A 16760-nucleotide genomic window follows, 5' to 3' on the forward strand; every position below is an offset into this window, starting at 1 on the left:
GGGTATGTTTAAAAAATGCTAGCTGACTCAGAGAAATAATTAACTCAGATTCTCTCAGTCTTTGAAAGTCTGTCATATGACAAGCTTTTTAGTTATACTTCCAGAAAATAATAGCTTAGATTACCCTTCAAGAGAGCAAAAGACAGATTTTCATTACAATAATTGTTCATTCCATAATAAGATAGTTCAGAATAAATGTCTAGCAGTTGGCTTTTATCTCAGAGGGAAACAATCTAGATTCTGGTTCCAACTCTCCACAGTTACTAAGAGATGACCTTGTGCAAATAACCTCTAAACAGCAAACTCTTTTTTCATAAAATGGAGCCAGTCTGTGTTGCTCTACCTACCTCCTAAGTGTTATACAGATCAAGGGAAATAAGAAAGCATTCTGAATATCATTAAACCCTTAAAAGTATTATTTTGCATGAGAATGGATATATATGTAATGGCTCAAAATTCATAATATCACCAATCACAAGATTATCTAAGATACCAAAACACTCGGCAAAGTGTCTTGCACACTGCAAATTCTCAATAAGTAATGATTTATACAAACACCATGTATTGGAAACTGAGTCCATGATCTCAAACTGAGAACTAACTCGAATGACCTTCTGCTCTTTGACCCTCCTCAGGGTCTGCAGAAACAGAAACTGCTCCATTGTTCACATTTCACTCATTCAAGCATTTATGTAGTGCCTATTCCCTTGTTCTCAAGAGCTCACATCTGGCAGAGCAATAGCGCATTTGCGTCATAATTATTTTGTTGTGTCTCATAACGAAATTATATACAAAGTTCTATGGGAGTATAGAGGAAGAAGCAATTAATTCCTCAGTGGGAGTCAGGGAAGGTGTCACATTGGAACTAGGATGAAGGGGAAAAGGCATTCTGGAAGTCAAAACAGCAAAAATGGCACTTTTTCTAGGAACAATGAGCACTGTCACATAGCTACTGCACAGAGTCTGGGGCAAAGGAAAAAAACAGTAATAGAAAACGAAGCAGGAAAAAAAAAGGAATGAGAGATGATTTTGAAGGTTTTGTATATCATGTTAAAAATTAATGGGGCAAAAAAAAAATTAAAGGAGCAAACAACATAGATTTTGAGCAGGCGTATAAACTGCTCATCTACTGGTAGTGGTAGTGAGAGAAGCATGGGCAGGAAAGAGTCCTTAGAACATTTCTGCAGCTAACAAATGCCACCATTTTTCTGGATTCAAGTAACTGATATACATTAAGAACCAATCTCACAATCTTTTCACTTAAAACTCTAAATGACAGACACCCTCCTCCCTATTTATAAAAGAGAATAGATACTAAGCTCTAACATAAATACCGAACAGGAGCCTGAGAAGGTAAAGAATAAATTTAAGCCAAGGAGTAAAGTCAAATAACTAAGTAGAACAAAAATGTTTTAAGTGTATACACCAACCATATTTTTAACAACTTGAAATAATAGACAAAATATTTCATTAACTTTCCACTACTGTTAAAAGTAACATAGAAGGAAATGATGATGTGCTGTGGATACATAACCAGGCCTTCTGAACACGTTTACATTAATGCACATTAAATATAACATGTCAAATACATGTCTTTCTCTTAATGACCTTTGTAACTTCTGTAAATAAAAACAAAAACAAACAAACAAAAAAAACCAGGTATCTGTTGAAACATAATACAAACAAAATCAATGAACGTATGATCTGCCACTCTCCCCAGAAGCTGAGGCCAGGATCTTTGCAGTCATATGGAAGGAAGAAGGAAGAAACAATCCTGGTTGTCAAATTCTGCAGATTTCTCCTTTGCAATGACTTTCTTGCAATGTCCTTGAAACGTGCCACATCATTCCTGCTTCTATGCCTTTACTTGAGCAATTCTTCCCACCCAAAACTCCTTTCCGACTGACTCCATCTACATTCTGCCCTATTCAAAAAGTCCTAAGGTCTAGCTCAAATTGCATCTCGTCCATGAAACCATCTATCCATGAAACCCTTCCTAACATCTCCAGTCCATACAGACCTTCTCTCTTTGCTGAAGTCCTAACAGACAAGTTAACACATTTGTCTTTTTTCATTTTCTGGCATTTAGTCATTTTCTTTCCTACTATTAACCCGGCCCACACCCCTACAACATGACATCATATCTAAAATTTTACAAAGCCTTGGAATAGCAAAACGGTTAAGAGCTTGGATTCAAGGGTCAGAAAACCTCAGTTCAAATCCCACCTCTACCATTTATTAGCTATATGAACTTGGGCAAGTTAACCTAATCTAATCACTCTGTGCCTTAATTTCCTCATATGTTAATATGGGAAAAATAAGCACCTATCTTAGATATTTAAGTATTAAATAAGTTAACACGTAAAGCATTTAGAACAGGGCATGGTACAATGTACACAATAAGTTTAGTTAAGCTAACAGTTACCCGTTTTTACTTGCTCCATGCCTCTCTACACGTGGACGTTTTATCACTCTTAAATAATGGTTTTGGTATGTCAATGCTCGGCATAGAACTCTCCTGGGCCTTCCATAACCCATGGGTCCATGCCCTTAGTTTGGCAACAAAGGCATTCCACAACCTGGCACCAGGGTATCTACTCAGCTTCAGTTACTCAACATCTACTTAACAAGAAATAATAGGAAACAGACACATAAGGCAGAGACCTTCTCCTCCAAGGTCTGAAAACTAATTCCAAAAACAAGGCAGAAACATGAAAACACCACACACAATGAATGTTCACCCATAGCTACTATCCAAGACCTTCTATCCAACAAAATCAGTTTCCTCAGTGTTTGGAAGATGTCCAAATCATTCAAAATAACTTGCTTTTGTCTGTTTTATTCCACCCTCATCCCCTCACACACAAACACAACCCATAAAAGCACCCTTTCTTAACCTGTACCTGTCCACTCCTGTTTTGAAGTCTAATTCAAACACCATCACTCTCTTGCCATTTGAACTTATATAATACTGTCTTATCTCAAATCAACTGTTCTCAAGGTGTTTAGTCACCCTCTCTATCCAAATATAAGCCCCTAAAAAGGAGTAACAATTTCTTACCAATTCTCATCATTTTCCCCCCATGCCCCCACCCCACCACTATGCTCTCCACTGAAACAGATCATGATAGAACAGGTGCCCAAAAATAAGTGCTGAATTTAAGTAAAAAAGTGAACCTGGAAGTAGACAACTACTACTACTACTTACTACTAGGTAAACTACAGTGAGACTGGAAATAAACTACTGTGTCCACCACTAGACTATCGCTGGTCCACAAAGCCTCAAATCAAATAGGGCCATCCAAATCAGAAGGAGGCAGTCCACTTACTATCTCTTCTATGTAACCACCATATGGGTAGATTTGCTTGTTCAGTGGTACCTTGAGTCAATAGAAGGGTTAATGACCATCCTATAATCTGCCATCTAATTTGAAGAGTATGACCTCCAAAAAGGAGTGAAGGATGATACACAGGGCCAGAAACCAAGCAGGGCAATATCCAACTGCTACATCCCTGAGTAGGTGATTTGGGGAAGCTTATTAAATTCCACTCTCTGGCAAACCTGTCACCCTCCAGCATGCAGGTTTTAAGTACCATAACACATTCCATGAACTTAGCATTAAAAAATGTCACATAGATTTCCATCTGCCTACACTCTGCAAATTTCCTACAATAAACATGTATTACTTGAATAATCAGAAAGTTTTAAGTGTTTATAATTTCTTCCAGCTTTTAATGGTTCTCCCATAATGATGAATGCAGAATGCAACACTCACAAATTCAAAGTCAACCAAAGGGCATATTACCCCAATTTTCCACTTCCCAGGTAAGGTGCCAATTTGGGGCAAAGTTCTTCACATGTTTCAATTTTAAAAATTACTTCCACCTATGCCATCACATGAAAGAAAAAAATGTCTCATTACCTTCCTGAGATTCCATAGCACTACAGCAAATTGCAAAGACCTGCCTAGATGGTTCCCTTTCCCCCTGACCCCAAACACCCTCTTCTCTAAGGACTGAGCCCTTATTAAGGGCCAGGAACAGGGTGCTAAGTGATTTACATGACTATCTCAATGCTGGAAACAACAGTAGGTACTATTATTATCCCCAGAAGAGAAAACTGAAGTTTAAAGATGTCTGAGGAAAAAAACAAACAAAAAGAACATGCCTGAGGCAATGCTTAAAGAAGGAGGGGATTCTAGTGTTGTAGGAAGAAATTTGCTGGGAAAATATATTAGGCCCTAGGGACTTCTGTTATGATAAAATTGTAACAAATCCTCATACTGGAAATTTATTACAGAGAAAACAATAAATGATATTTGGTCTAATTGTGGGTTTTCTTTGTAACTGTGTACCTCACGCTACCTGGCACATAACAGATGCTCAATCAAAACCTACTGTCTGGGGCTTCCCTGGTGGCACCATGGTTAGGAATCCGCCTGCCAACGCAGGGGACAAGGGTTCGAGCCCTGGTCGGGGAAGATCCCACGTGCCCGGAGCAACGAGGCCCGAGTGCCACAACTACTAAGCCTGCACTCTAGAGCCCATGAGTCACAACTACTGAGCCCTCGTGCCACAACTACTGAAGCCTGCATGCCTGGAGCCCGCACTCCCTAACAGAAGCCACCACAATGAGAAGCCTGCACACTGCAACGAAAAGTAGCCCCTGCTCGCCGCAACTAGAGAAATCGAACGTGCAGCAAGGAAGACCCAACGCAGCCAAAAATAATAGATAGATAGAAAATTTTTTTTTAAAAATAATAGAAGAGGGACTTATGCTTCAGGAAAGGCTGAGTAGGTGTACTTTTCCTTATTTCTCCTGCTGAGAACAAATTAAAAGATTAAAAAAAAAAACAACAACCTACTGTCTGTCCAAACCTAAACTTTAAATAGTTAATTCTTAAAACAATTTGATCACATGGCAATATCTGACAGGTTGCTTTAAATAGACTAAGTGGTAGGTGGTAAAATAATCAATAGCTATATCTACCCCTAAAGTAAAGGCCTCACATCCTGAGTATGTTTTAGAAAGAAAAAAAAGTTCAAATGGTAGAAATAAGCTGCATATCCTTTAAAGACAAGGTTTTCTAATAACAAATTTCATTCAAAATTTCAACATATTTCAATTTATACAATAAACACTCACTATTGATCTATCCTTAGTCATCTCAAAATAAATCAAAGAAGGTACATTTGCAATGTACTTTAAGAAACGTATTACCTGATTAAGTTTCACCTTAACTGTTGCCCAGGGACATAAAAGGACAAAAATGTAAAAGCTGATTAAGGCAACTATCTATGTTTGAATTTGACTGCCGGAAAGATGAGTTCTTTAAATTACTATAGGTAACCTATGAGGTCTTTCAGGCACCCAAACTTTACTTTCCAGGGAGAAAAAAGGATCTGTTCCACAGGTAAATAAATGAGCATCTGGTGTTATACAGAAAAATTAACATACTTTTTAGTTTTTATCCTACATACAGAGTAGGATATAGATATTACGCAAGCACACAGCACTTGGGCAATCTTTTCCTCCTTTCTCTGAAAAACGATTTATATAATAATTCCTTAATTCAGAAGTAATGCTTTCTCTCTTCCTTTTGAGGCTCAGGTTTCTTTCATTTCAAAACAGTACTCTTCTAAAAGACTTAAATTCTTCTTTTAAAAAAGACTTAATCATTTAACTCAGAAAGAGGGACCAAAAAGTCAGGAGGTGAAACCGGAGATATTCTTATTAGTCTTACATAACTTACTCTAAGTTGGAACTAATTCAGTAGCTTAACTAAAACTTGAGGTTTAAGCACAAACATGAGCTCTTTAGTATATTCTCCTCACACAGAGATAGTTTTAAAACTTGAAAGGGTCTTACTCAATTTTTTTCTTGTATTCTTACAATATAAGCAACCACATGTATAGTTAATTAGGATGCCAACATAAAAATGCTAAAATCGTCAGTCACTTATAATGAAGAGCGCTAAATTCAAGTTATCACATCCAGGTAATGCAATAACTGATAGAGCTAGATATAATTTCAGAAAATAAATTAATTTTTAACACTGATTTTTAAATATCACCTCTGTAAGTAGGCATTAAGTGCTTTTATTAAGCGCTGAAGAGAACATCAAAAAGTGATTTTCAAAAGCAATTGGTATACGTTCACCCAACCTGCAAACAAAACTCTGAAATCGTAAAGTTAGTTGTTCATGCTTAATTAAATTGGCTTTGATAATTGCAAATTATCCCTTCCTAGGTAAATATGTATCAAATCTTCCAAAATAAATTTACACAAACACTGTCCTTGCTAGAAAAGCCCTGATCTGAACTCAACTAAAAGCTACTGTGTTAACTATATCTCACCACTAAGTCATTTGAGCCCCAGAGTAATACCGGCCGCAGATTCCCTGCATTGCTTTGGGAACTGCTGCTTGCTTCATCAAGCACTGAACTGCAAATTCACCTTTCTAAAAAGACTGAAAGCAAGAAGCCAAGTTTCGCTATCTAGTTTTCTAAAATGAATTAGGGTTTGGGATTTCACTGGGAATGACCACGTTATCAAGATGCCATCGCCCTCTCGAGGCATTTAATTAACAATACCTTCTCTGTTTTCCATTCAACCACCTCAATCAAATTTCCACTAGAACCAGACACACAAAAAGTTGGTTTCATGGCCTTGCTGAAAGTCTCCTCTGGGTGCAAGCCCTGGGATCCCACGTTCATTATGCAGAAGGGGCAAAGAGAAACGAAAAGCAACAATTGTTAGACAACGTAGTGACATTACCTTGCCCGTCTTGTGATCAAACCAGACGAGAGCATGGTTCCTTGACAGCACTTTGCAATCAAAGGTAGCATTATTCTGTGCTGGTCGACAGCGGGCCACCGAGCGGCCGATTTTAATAGGCTCGTCCAGGTAGACATGACGCTCCTGAAACGGGTGTGAGTTCGGGCGACAAGTGAAGATGGCCAAGGCTGACGGCATCGAGGACAGACTTGGGGTGTCTCTCCTACCAGGGACAAAGAGGAGTTCCACCGGATCCGGACTGCCCTTCACAAGCCTATACCCCTATCCCCCCCCCAAATTTTAAATTAAAGCAGACTGCACATTGTCTAAGCATAACCAGTGAACATCAAAAACTCTTCACTGCGGTGGGAAGACAAGCCAGCGCAAGCCCCATCACCTCCTTTAAAACCCAGCAGGGCCCTGATCACAAAAAGTCCCCAACCGGCAGCTTTCAGTCCATCTTCTTCCCTGGGAAGAAAAGGCTCAAACATTGGACAGCTTCGGCCAAGAAAACTCCTGGAAGACAGTTTGAGGACTGGAGGTATACAACCAGATGAGTCACACACCAATTCTTGTGTTTTGTTTGGGATCGCGGCCGCTTTCCCCCCTCGGTGGCGGAAATGTTGCAGCACTGCAGCATGAAGAAAGGGTCGGTGCGGCCAGAAAGGTCCTTTCGGGTGGAAGAAAGGTGGTGTAGCTGAGCACCTCTGAGCAGCCACCGCCCGTCCTCGAGGGCCTCGGGAGTGGAGGGACGAGAGGCGATGGGGGCGGTTAAGGGGTCTAGACGGCCAGCGGGACAGTCTGCATTGCCCCTGCTGCGCGGAGGCCGGCCGGGAGGTGGCACGGGGTCCCCGGACCGCCGTGGGCCGAGGCGGCGGTGGCTGAGGTCCTTGGCACGAGGAGCGGGGACCGGCGGGGGCGCGGGCAGCGGCCGAGGCGGGACTCCGGGGCACCTGGCGGGCGTCCCCGCGACCAGGGCGGGGATCCGGCTCCGCAGGCGGGTGCGGACCGAGCGAGGCGCGACCCGGGGGAGGCTCCGGGGTCTCGACCCGCAGGAAGTTGGTCCCCGAACACCTGGGCTCCTGGCTGCTGCTCAGCACACCGGCCGCCTCCTTTTAGGGTCGCCCCCGCGAGGGTCGCATCTCAGGGGCGGCAGCCGAAGCTCCGGGCTGACGAGGAGGTGGGGGAGGGAGGCCGGCCCGGAGGTTGGGGGAGAGGCCTGGAGGCCCCGGGCTGGGTCCGCCGCAGCCTCCACCACTCGCGGCCGGTGGGACACCCTCAGGCTGTGCCCGACGAAGCAGAAAACTTTCCGATCTGGTGGGGCAAACATGAAAACAAACGGCCGTCAGCCGCCGGTGCCCGCCCGCCTCAGCCTTCGCCCCTCTCAACCCACCCGAGCCAGCCCCCGCGACTGGCCACGACCTCGGCCGACCTCTCTGCGGACGGGCTGCGGGGATTGGGCGCCCGGAAGCCACGACGGGTCCAGCTTCCCTTGCCGCCGCCGCCTCAGCTTACCTTGCCAGCGCCAGCCGCCATAGTGACTCTGACTGAAACCTACCCGGTGCACCGCCACGGGAACGCGCACCCTTCAAGGGCCCTCCTACCCTCTCTCCCGCGCCGTAGTCCGGAAGTCACGTGATCGATGCCTCGGAAGCCATGATGGACAAGGGCAGAAAAAGAGGGCAAGCTAATTTTTAACAAGCCTCCGAACGCCATCTTAGTTAAGGGTTAGACGCTTCAGCACCGTGGGACAACCTGTACCATTTTGGTTAAGGGCAGGAAAAAAATTTGACCTGTTGAAGGTTTTCTAAACATAACTTGCCAAATTCCTACTTTAGCGTCTTGGTGAAAGGCGCCTACTTTTACTAAATTTTATTCACTATAGTCGTCGTTGAAAATACCACTGAGCAAGGCGAACAACCCCATCCAAAGGAGAGGTTATTAGCATCCATCTTAGCTGTGGGCAGCACAGTCCCCCACAGCCGCCTTAGGTGTGAGCAACTAAATTCCCACAAGCCTTGGGATTTGTGCATCTAAAACAAGGTCTATCCTCCCCTTGCTGAAGTCTTCACTGTGTTATCCTGCCCGGAGGAACACTCTTTCTTAGTCCCTGCATTCCATTTCAAACAACCTTTCTTCTCACTGGGCCTGTCTTGTACCCCAGGGCTCCTAACTCAGATTCAACCCCGGAATGAATGTGACTTCATAAAGTTTAACATCACGTTGCTTCCTGAGAGTGGTCGAACAATTTCTAATATGAAGAAAGGGGGACTGCTTCCACTCAAAACATTAAGGTAGATGAGGAGTCATTAGTCCGAAGAAGGAAAGATTTTGCAAAATCTAAACGAAAATTTCAAGAAAAGACAGTGGGAGTGAGTCTTACTCATTTAGAATCAGTGGTGGCTTCATTCTTCAGTTTCCTTTGACAACAGGCTCCACCACTTTGTGACCTTGGGCACGTTTCTAAACCTCTTCAAGCCTCGTTTTGTCATCTATTACACGGAGATAATACTTAACTCACTTCTTGTGAGAATTCAAGGTAGTAATCCATTTGCTCCTAAAAGAGTAACTACTTTGCATTTCAATTCTTATATACAGGGTTTGGGCCCTATCCTAAGCTCTGTGCTGGGCCCTGGGGACGCATAGGTGAACAAAACCTCAATCCATGCCCTCTGAGAGTACACCTGAGTATTGTGAGATAGGGATGGGGAGAGGAAGGTGACAAACAGAGATAACTTCACTTTGATGTAATTAAGGCTAAGTTGGAAACAAGCACTGGGTGCTAAAGGGGTCAGAGACGGCCTTCTACAGGAGGTAACTGAACTGAAACAAGGCTGGTAGGAAAACGGCAATGAATATGGTATTTGATGAATGGCTTCAGAAGTTTCCAGGAAGAAGGTTTAGCAAGAAAAAGAATAAGGCTATTTGAAATGGTGGACCAATGTGTCTGGCACATAATAGTAACTCAATAAATATTTGATACGTGATTGAAAATTACATACTGTTACTCATTACAGGATAAAGTAGGAGTGGCACAAAGTAAGTCTGGAGAGAATATGTGTTAGATTATAAGGACCTTATATACTTTTCTAACACTCTTCACTATTTCAGCAGATATGTATTGAATTATTACCATGTTCCAGGTACTTTTTTTTTCCTTTCTTTCCAGGTACTTGATTCTGGAGAAAAATAAGGATATCTTGAAAAGTTTTAATATAAGAGGATGAAATTTTTCACTTGTGGTAACTTTTAGACTTCTGTGGAGTAAAGTAATATAGAACCCGCCACATCCCCTAATGAGTTCTGTGCATGAACTTATAAGTCATTTATGCATTCTTGTCATTCATTCACTCTATAAATATTTAATTTGAATGTGGGAAACAGCTACTGCGACAGGCTCTGGAAATACAACAATTAAAAAAGAAAGACTCCCTTGAGTTACTTACAATTTGGTTGATGACACAATAAGATTCTTGCTGTAATGAGTTTATCAAGAGGAATGGGAGCATGGCGGAATAGTTTAAACTGAGATGAAAAATGAGTAGGAGTAGGCCAGCTAGTGTGATAGTAATGGGATAATGAAATTTTAGGCCAAGGAAACATTACAGACACCCAGAGACTCGGGAGAAAAGGACTTTAAGGGAATTACAAGTAGGTCTGTATTACTGGAGCATAAGGAGAGGTGGTCAAGAAAGAAGGGCACAGAAAAGTGGTTTCAGTTGCTGAAGGACTTGCCAGCAATGCAGTAGTCTTCGGAGTATTTCCATCTTTCTCCTAGAAGATCAAAGTAGAATAAAGAAAATCAAGGTTTCAGAATCACACATTACATCACCATTTAAAAGCACTGTAAATTATAAATTATTAACCTTCTCTAAGTTTCAATTTCCTCATTTGAAGAAAAGTAGATAGTACCCCCACGGAGTCTTGTTAGGATTAAATAAAATGATGTTAGGATTAAATACGATAATGATGCCTAGAAAATAATAGATGCTCAGAGAATGTTAGTTTCTATTATTATTACTAATATTAAGAATTCTTCCAGGGCTTCCCTGGTGGTGCAGTTGTTAAGATTCCACCTGCCAATGCAGGGGACATGGGTTTGAGCCCTGGTCCAGGAGGATCCCACATGCTGCAGAGCAACTAATCCCATGCGCCACAACTACTGAGCCTGTGAACCACAACTGCTGAGCCTGAGCCTGTGTGCCACAACTACTGAAGCCCACGTGCCTAGAGCCTGTGCTCCGCAACAAGAGGAGCCCCCACTCGCTGCAACTAGAGAAAGCCTGTGTGCAGCAATAAAGACCCAACACAGCCAAAAATAAATAAATTAAAAGAAAAAGAAAAAGAATTCTTCCAGCCTTCCACATACAGTAAGGAGCAAGTTGTAATGTCTCTAATTTGTATATGGAGAAACTTGTTCATAAATGTGGAAACAAAAAGTGTCTCTTTATGTTGAGTTCTACTACAATCTCTTAAAATTAACGTTAAATAGAATATGCTTTTTCACACTTTTTTCAAAGAAAAGCTAGGACTGCTATAACCTGGAAGGGTAAAGAATCTCACCAAGCTACACAGGGTGCTGGAAATGCTAAAATGGCAATGAAGGCGTTCCTCACCCACTGGTATTTGGTAGGCACAGAAAAGGCTTAAATTAGACATCTCATACATGAGATATTTTGAATTCTAAGCCATGTGGGTGTTCCTCTCTACAATTCTGTATCCATACAATCTTTTAATTAAATAAAAAGCATGTTATGTTTTGAGAAATTTGGAATGATAGTATTTCCCAATGTGGTCGCTTTCTCTTCCTTTATTGTTTTTACTTTTTTAATAAACTGATCATTATTACCACTGCTATGATCCATGCTACTTTTCAATCTAAGAAAAACAAAGAACGAATTGTAAAATTATTACCCTGGTACCATGAAAGATAGGCAATCATTAGCATTTGAGATGTGTAAGAGACAGCTCAACTTACAGAGTTTACTCTGTAAACTCATTCAGTATGCAACCCTCCCTAAGTGATACTCATCTAATTGGATTTTAACCAATGACATATGATATCATGAATTATGGAACACTTGCATAATTGCTTAAGTAGAGTATCTGGTTTGCAAATACGTATAAGTAAACTAACTAAAGAGGAGACCTGGAGTAGTCAAATATTAAAATTGAAAGGATATAATATTTTTAATGGCACACACTAGCTTCTTGAAACTGAAGTTTAACCTTCTTCACAATAAGGAAAGCTCTCCTCATCAGGGAGAGTCTAATGAGTGGAAATACTCTGTCATTTCCCAGGTGCCCAGGGTGGAGTTGCCCAGAAATTCCAGAGGTACTGCTCATTGGTTTTTGGCTTCTTGGTTCTTCAGGAAATAAAAGAAGAACAATTACCTGAAGACAAGTAAAGACATTTATTTTTCATTCATCAGTCTTTTTCTGTGAAAATAAAAAGAGGGAATCAGAAGATTAACTCTCGAAAGGATCATGGACAACTAATCCAGCTCCCTCATTTTGCAGGCAAGGAACCTGAGGCTCAGAGAAGGTACATTTATTGAAGGTGTATTTTTTTAACATCTTTATTGGAGTATAATTGCTTTACAATGGTGTGTTAGTTTCTGCTTTATAACAAAGTGAATCAGCTATACATATACACACATCCCCTTATCTCTTCCCTCTTGCGTCTCCCTCCCTCCCATCCTCCCTATCCCACCCCTCTAGGTGGTCACAAATCACCGAGCTGATCACCCTGTGCTATGAAGCTTCTTCCCACTAGCTATCGGTTTTACATTTGGTAGTGTGTATATGTACATGCCACTCTCTCACTTTGTCCCAGCTTACCCTTCCCCCTCCCCGTGTCCTCAAGTCCATTCTCTAGTAGGTCTGCGTCTTTATTCCCGTCCTGCCCCTAGGTTCTTCATGACCTTTTTTTTTTTTTTTCAGATTCCATATATATATGTTAGCATACAGTATTTGTTTTTCACTTTCTGACTTACTTCACTCTGTATGACAGACTCTAGGTCCATCCACCTCACTACAAATAACTCAATTTCGTTTCTTAAAAGTATAGAACACTTCACGAATTTGCATGTCATCCTTGCGCAGCGGCCATGCTAATCTTCTCTATCGTTCCAATTTTAGTATATGTGCTGCCGAAGCGAGCACTTGAGGGTGTATTTACCACACGTTTTCTTCATGACATCTCTGTGTGGTATTAACCCCATTTTATAGGTAAGGAAACTAAGGCTTAAAGAGATTGAGTGACTGATCCTAAATCACCATGCTAGATCTAAAGTACGTGCTGGGTTGTTTGGGTTTTTTTCTTTTTAAAAATTTTCTTTAGTGTTTTGTTTTTTTTTTTTTTTTTTTGATTGATAAAGCTAATACATATTCATTGCATATATTCATATAAGCAACAGTAAGGAAAGTAAAAATCCTCTCTATCCTCATCACAAATCCTCAGCCTAGGGCTAGCTACTATTAACAGTTTATTAGCTATATCCTTCCAGATGTTTTTCTAAGCCATATGAGGCATGCCCTTTAAAAAAATACCATATCATTTATCAGAAATGGGAAAATCAACACTAGGAGTCTTATTCCTAAAAGTGATAAATACTTTATATCAATAGCAAAAAGCCTGGACAAGGGGAGAAAGAAGAGGAAGAGAAGAAATTCTATTTATTTTTGTCACTCTTGTGTAAGTCCCTTTTTGATTACTGGAAGCGTTCTCTTGCTTTTTATAATCAATTTAAGAATGTTAGCTGGAACGCAGCAAATGCTTAAGAATAAAAGGGATGGGTCAGAAAGCCACATGAGGCATTTTCTTTCTGAATTTTTATTGGTACATTTGGGTTTGTTTTTAAATAACTTAGTTATCAATTAAAATATCAGAGACTTTCTATGTGGTGGTTTTGTTCATCTAGTGAGTTTTTAAAAAAATATTTTAAGTATATTCTTTATTCTAGGAAGACTATAACATTTTATTTTATTTTATTTATTTTTGGCCGTGCTAGGTCTCCGTTGCTGTGCGTGGGCTTTCTCTAGTTGCGGCGGGCGGGGGCTACTCTTCATTGCGGTGCGCGGGCTTCTCATTGCGGTGGCTTCTCTTGTTGCGGAGCACGGGCTCTAGGTGTGCGGGCTTCAGTAGCTGTGGCACGTGGGCTCAGTAGTTGTGGCTCACGGGCTTCATTGCTCCGTAGCATGTGGGATCTTCCCAGATCAGGGCTCGAACCCATGTCCCCTGCATTGGCAGGCAGATTCTTAACCACTGTGCCACCAGGGAAGTCCCAAGACTATAACATTTTAAATCATCAGGTTTTTTTTGTTTTTGTTTTTTTTTCAGTACGCGGGCCTCTCACTGTTGTGGCCTCTCCCATTGCGGAGCACAGGCTCCGGACGCGCAGGCTCAGCGGCCATGGCTCATGGGCCCAGCTGCTCCGCGGCATGTGGGATCTTTCCGGACCTGGGCACAAACCTGTGTCCCCTGCATCAGCAGGCGGACTCCCAACCACTGCGCCACCAGCAAAGCCCCAAATCATCGTTTTTTAATGTAATTATTTGTATTTCCTTTTGATAAGCTCCGTTAGAGCTTTTCTTTCACATAAATGCATTGTTCCTACAACGGTACAACACGGTCATAGATAATGGTCAAAAGCATCTCACTGAATGGTTATAATTTGGAGAATTCATAGATTTCTCAGGAATCTTTGATCTTAAGCATCCCTAAGACGACTGGTTGAAATGAGTAAACAGACTATGCAGTAAAATGAGTCTATAGTGCCTGCTCTTCCTCCACCCCCATTCCCACCGAGCATGCTCAGCATATGAGGCTTCGTGGGAGAAGACTGTTGCTGGAATCTGCTGGGCTTTCTGTAGGGCTGATTTCATGAATGTGTGACCTTACATGGGGCTTGAGGACTCTGCTGTCTTGAAATTCTTAATACTTTTTTAACGAAAGGTCCCTCAGTTTTACTTTGTACTGGGCCTGTCATATTATAGAGCTGGTCCCACGTTGGGCATACTGCTTTGAGAACCCAGGCTCCTCTGTACAAGTCCAGCATGTTAACAAGCACAACACATGAAATGCTAGGAGAAATTAGTGGGCTACTGACAGTGAACAAGCATCCCTATAGAAATGAGACCTTTTCAAGCGAAACCAGTCAGGTCCATCTCTCTAGCTCCTGGAATCTGATTATATAATTTGGTATCAGTGGCAAAGATGGTTGCCGAAGAAAACGTGCCTTGATTTTGTGACTTATCTTCTTACTCTTAGACTCTGAAGTTATTCTTGAAAATGATAATTAGAATAATATGAAATCAACACAGAATCTCTGTCCATTAAAGTTTTGCTTTTTATTATAAAACATTTCAAATGTACAGGAAAACTACAATTGCAATGAACGCACATATATACTCCTCTGTGAGTAAAAGTTGTTACCACTTGGCCATATCTATCTATGTATCTGTGTGTTTTCTGAACTTTGCCGCTCTGCAGCATGTGGGATCTTCCCGGGCCGGGGCACGAACCCGTGTCCCCTGCACCGGCAGGCGGACTCTCAACTGCTGCGCCACCGGGGAAGCCCCACGTTTTCTGAACTTTTGACAGTGAGTTGCAGACATCATGACAATACTCTGAAATAGTTCAACATGCCCTTCCTAACAATTCAGACATTCTCCTAAATAACGAAAATATAATGCTTTTTTTAAAAAATTATTTTATTTGTAATGTAGAAAACTTGGAAAACAGAGATGTATAAATTAAAATTACCCATAATTCCACTGCCCAGAGATAACCACCATAAGTAGAAAAATGGCATCACGTTGTATCTATTTGTCCACACAGAATGAAGCATCTCTACTTATTTTCACCTTTACCAACATTTTCCATGCCTTCTGTAGTAGGCAGAATAATGGCCCCTCAAAGATGTCCATATTCTAATCCGCAGAACCTATGAGTATGTTACGTTACAAGGCAAAGGAGACTTTGCAGGTACAATTAAGGGTACAGAATTTGAGCTGGGGATCTTATCTTGGATTATCTGGGTGGATCTGTTTTTAATCACATGAGTCCTTAAAAGTGGAAGAGGGAGGCAGCGAGTAAATCAGAGAAATGTGACATGAAGACTCAACCTGTTGCTGACTTCAAAGATAGAGGAAGCCTCCAAGAAATGAAGGAAGCCTCTAGACGATGGAAGAAGGCAAAGAAACTGAAACTTTCCTAGAAACTTCAGAAAGGCCAGTGCCTTGATTTTAGCCTAGTGAGATCCAGTTGGACTTCTGACCTATAGAATTTTAAGGTAATAAATTTGCATTGTCACCACATGTGTGGTAATTTATTATAGCAGCAATAGAAAATGAATATATCTCCCCATTTGTATTTGCCTTTGAAATGGAAGTCTTTTATTCTTTAGGACATTCTTTTAAAATTTATTTTTGGCTGCGTTGGGTCTTCATTGTTGCACGCAGGCTTTCTCTAGTTGTGGTGAGCAAGGGCTACTCTTCGTTGCGGTGTGCAGGCTTCTCATTGCAGTGGCTTCTGTTGTTGTAGAGCATGGGCTCTAGGTGCATGGGCTTCAGTAGTTGCAGCACACGGGCTTCAGTAGTTGTGGCTCATGGGCTTCAGTAGTTGTGGCTCACAGGCTCTAGAGCGCAGGCTCAGTAGTTGTGGTGCACGGGCTCAGTTGCTCCATGGCATGTGGGATCTTCCTGGACCAGGGATCGAACCCGTGTCCCCTGCATTGGCAGGCGGACTCTTAACCACTGCACCACCACAATGCCCTCTTTAGGACATTGTGACTGAATTATTTTCTTATTTTCTTCTTCTATTTGGCTTTGAAAACAATAATGACTAACACAATGAGAAAATAAAGGCAGTACCCCTAGGTTTTGCTCTGAAAGGGGGACTAGATCTTCTATGGTTCTTTTGACCAGGGCTGGGCTGATACATTCACAGACCATTTACAGACTCATAGGGCAGGGGGAG

At 41.6% G+C, this 16760-nt stretch overlaps 1 protein-coding gene and 1 non-coding gene across 21 annotated transcripts in view; both read right to left on the reverse strand.

The window, feature by feature from the left end:
• SLMAP (sarcolemma associated protein) overlaps positions 1-6976 on the reverse strand; it is a 150339-nt gene extending 143363 nt beyond the window's left edge. For all 20 annotated transcript variants that reach the window (XM_065885824.1, XM_065885816.1, XM_065885812.1 and 17 more), the window contains exon 1: positions 6779-6976. In XM_065885824.1, coding sequence (XP_065741896.1) covers positions 6779-6976 — 198 coding nt within the window. The remainder of the gene's footprint in view (positions 1-6778) is intronic.
• Positions 6977-12838: 5862 nt separating this feature from the next.
• On the reverse strand, positions 12839-12943 carry LOC136130136 (U6 spliceosomal RNA). Its single transcript, XR_010656327.1, has one exon. It is a non-coding gene; the product is annotated as a U6 spliceosomal RNA (small nuclear RNA).
• Positions 12944-16760: the final 3817 nt, after the last annotated feature.

The sequence above is a fragment of the Phocoena phocoena genome, chromosome 10, assembly GCF_963924675.1.
Source record: "Phocoena phocoena chromosome 10, mPhoPho1.1, whole genome shotgun sequence".
In the NCBI taxonomy this organism is placed as follows: domain Eukaryota; kingdom Metazoa; phylum Chordata; class Mammalia; order Artiodactyla; family Phocoenidae; genus Phocoena; species Phocoena phocoena.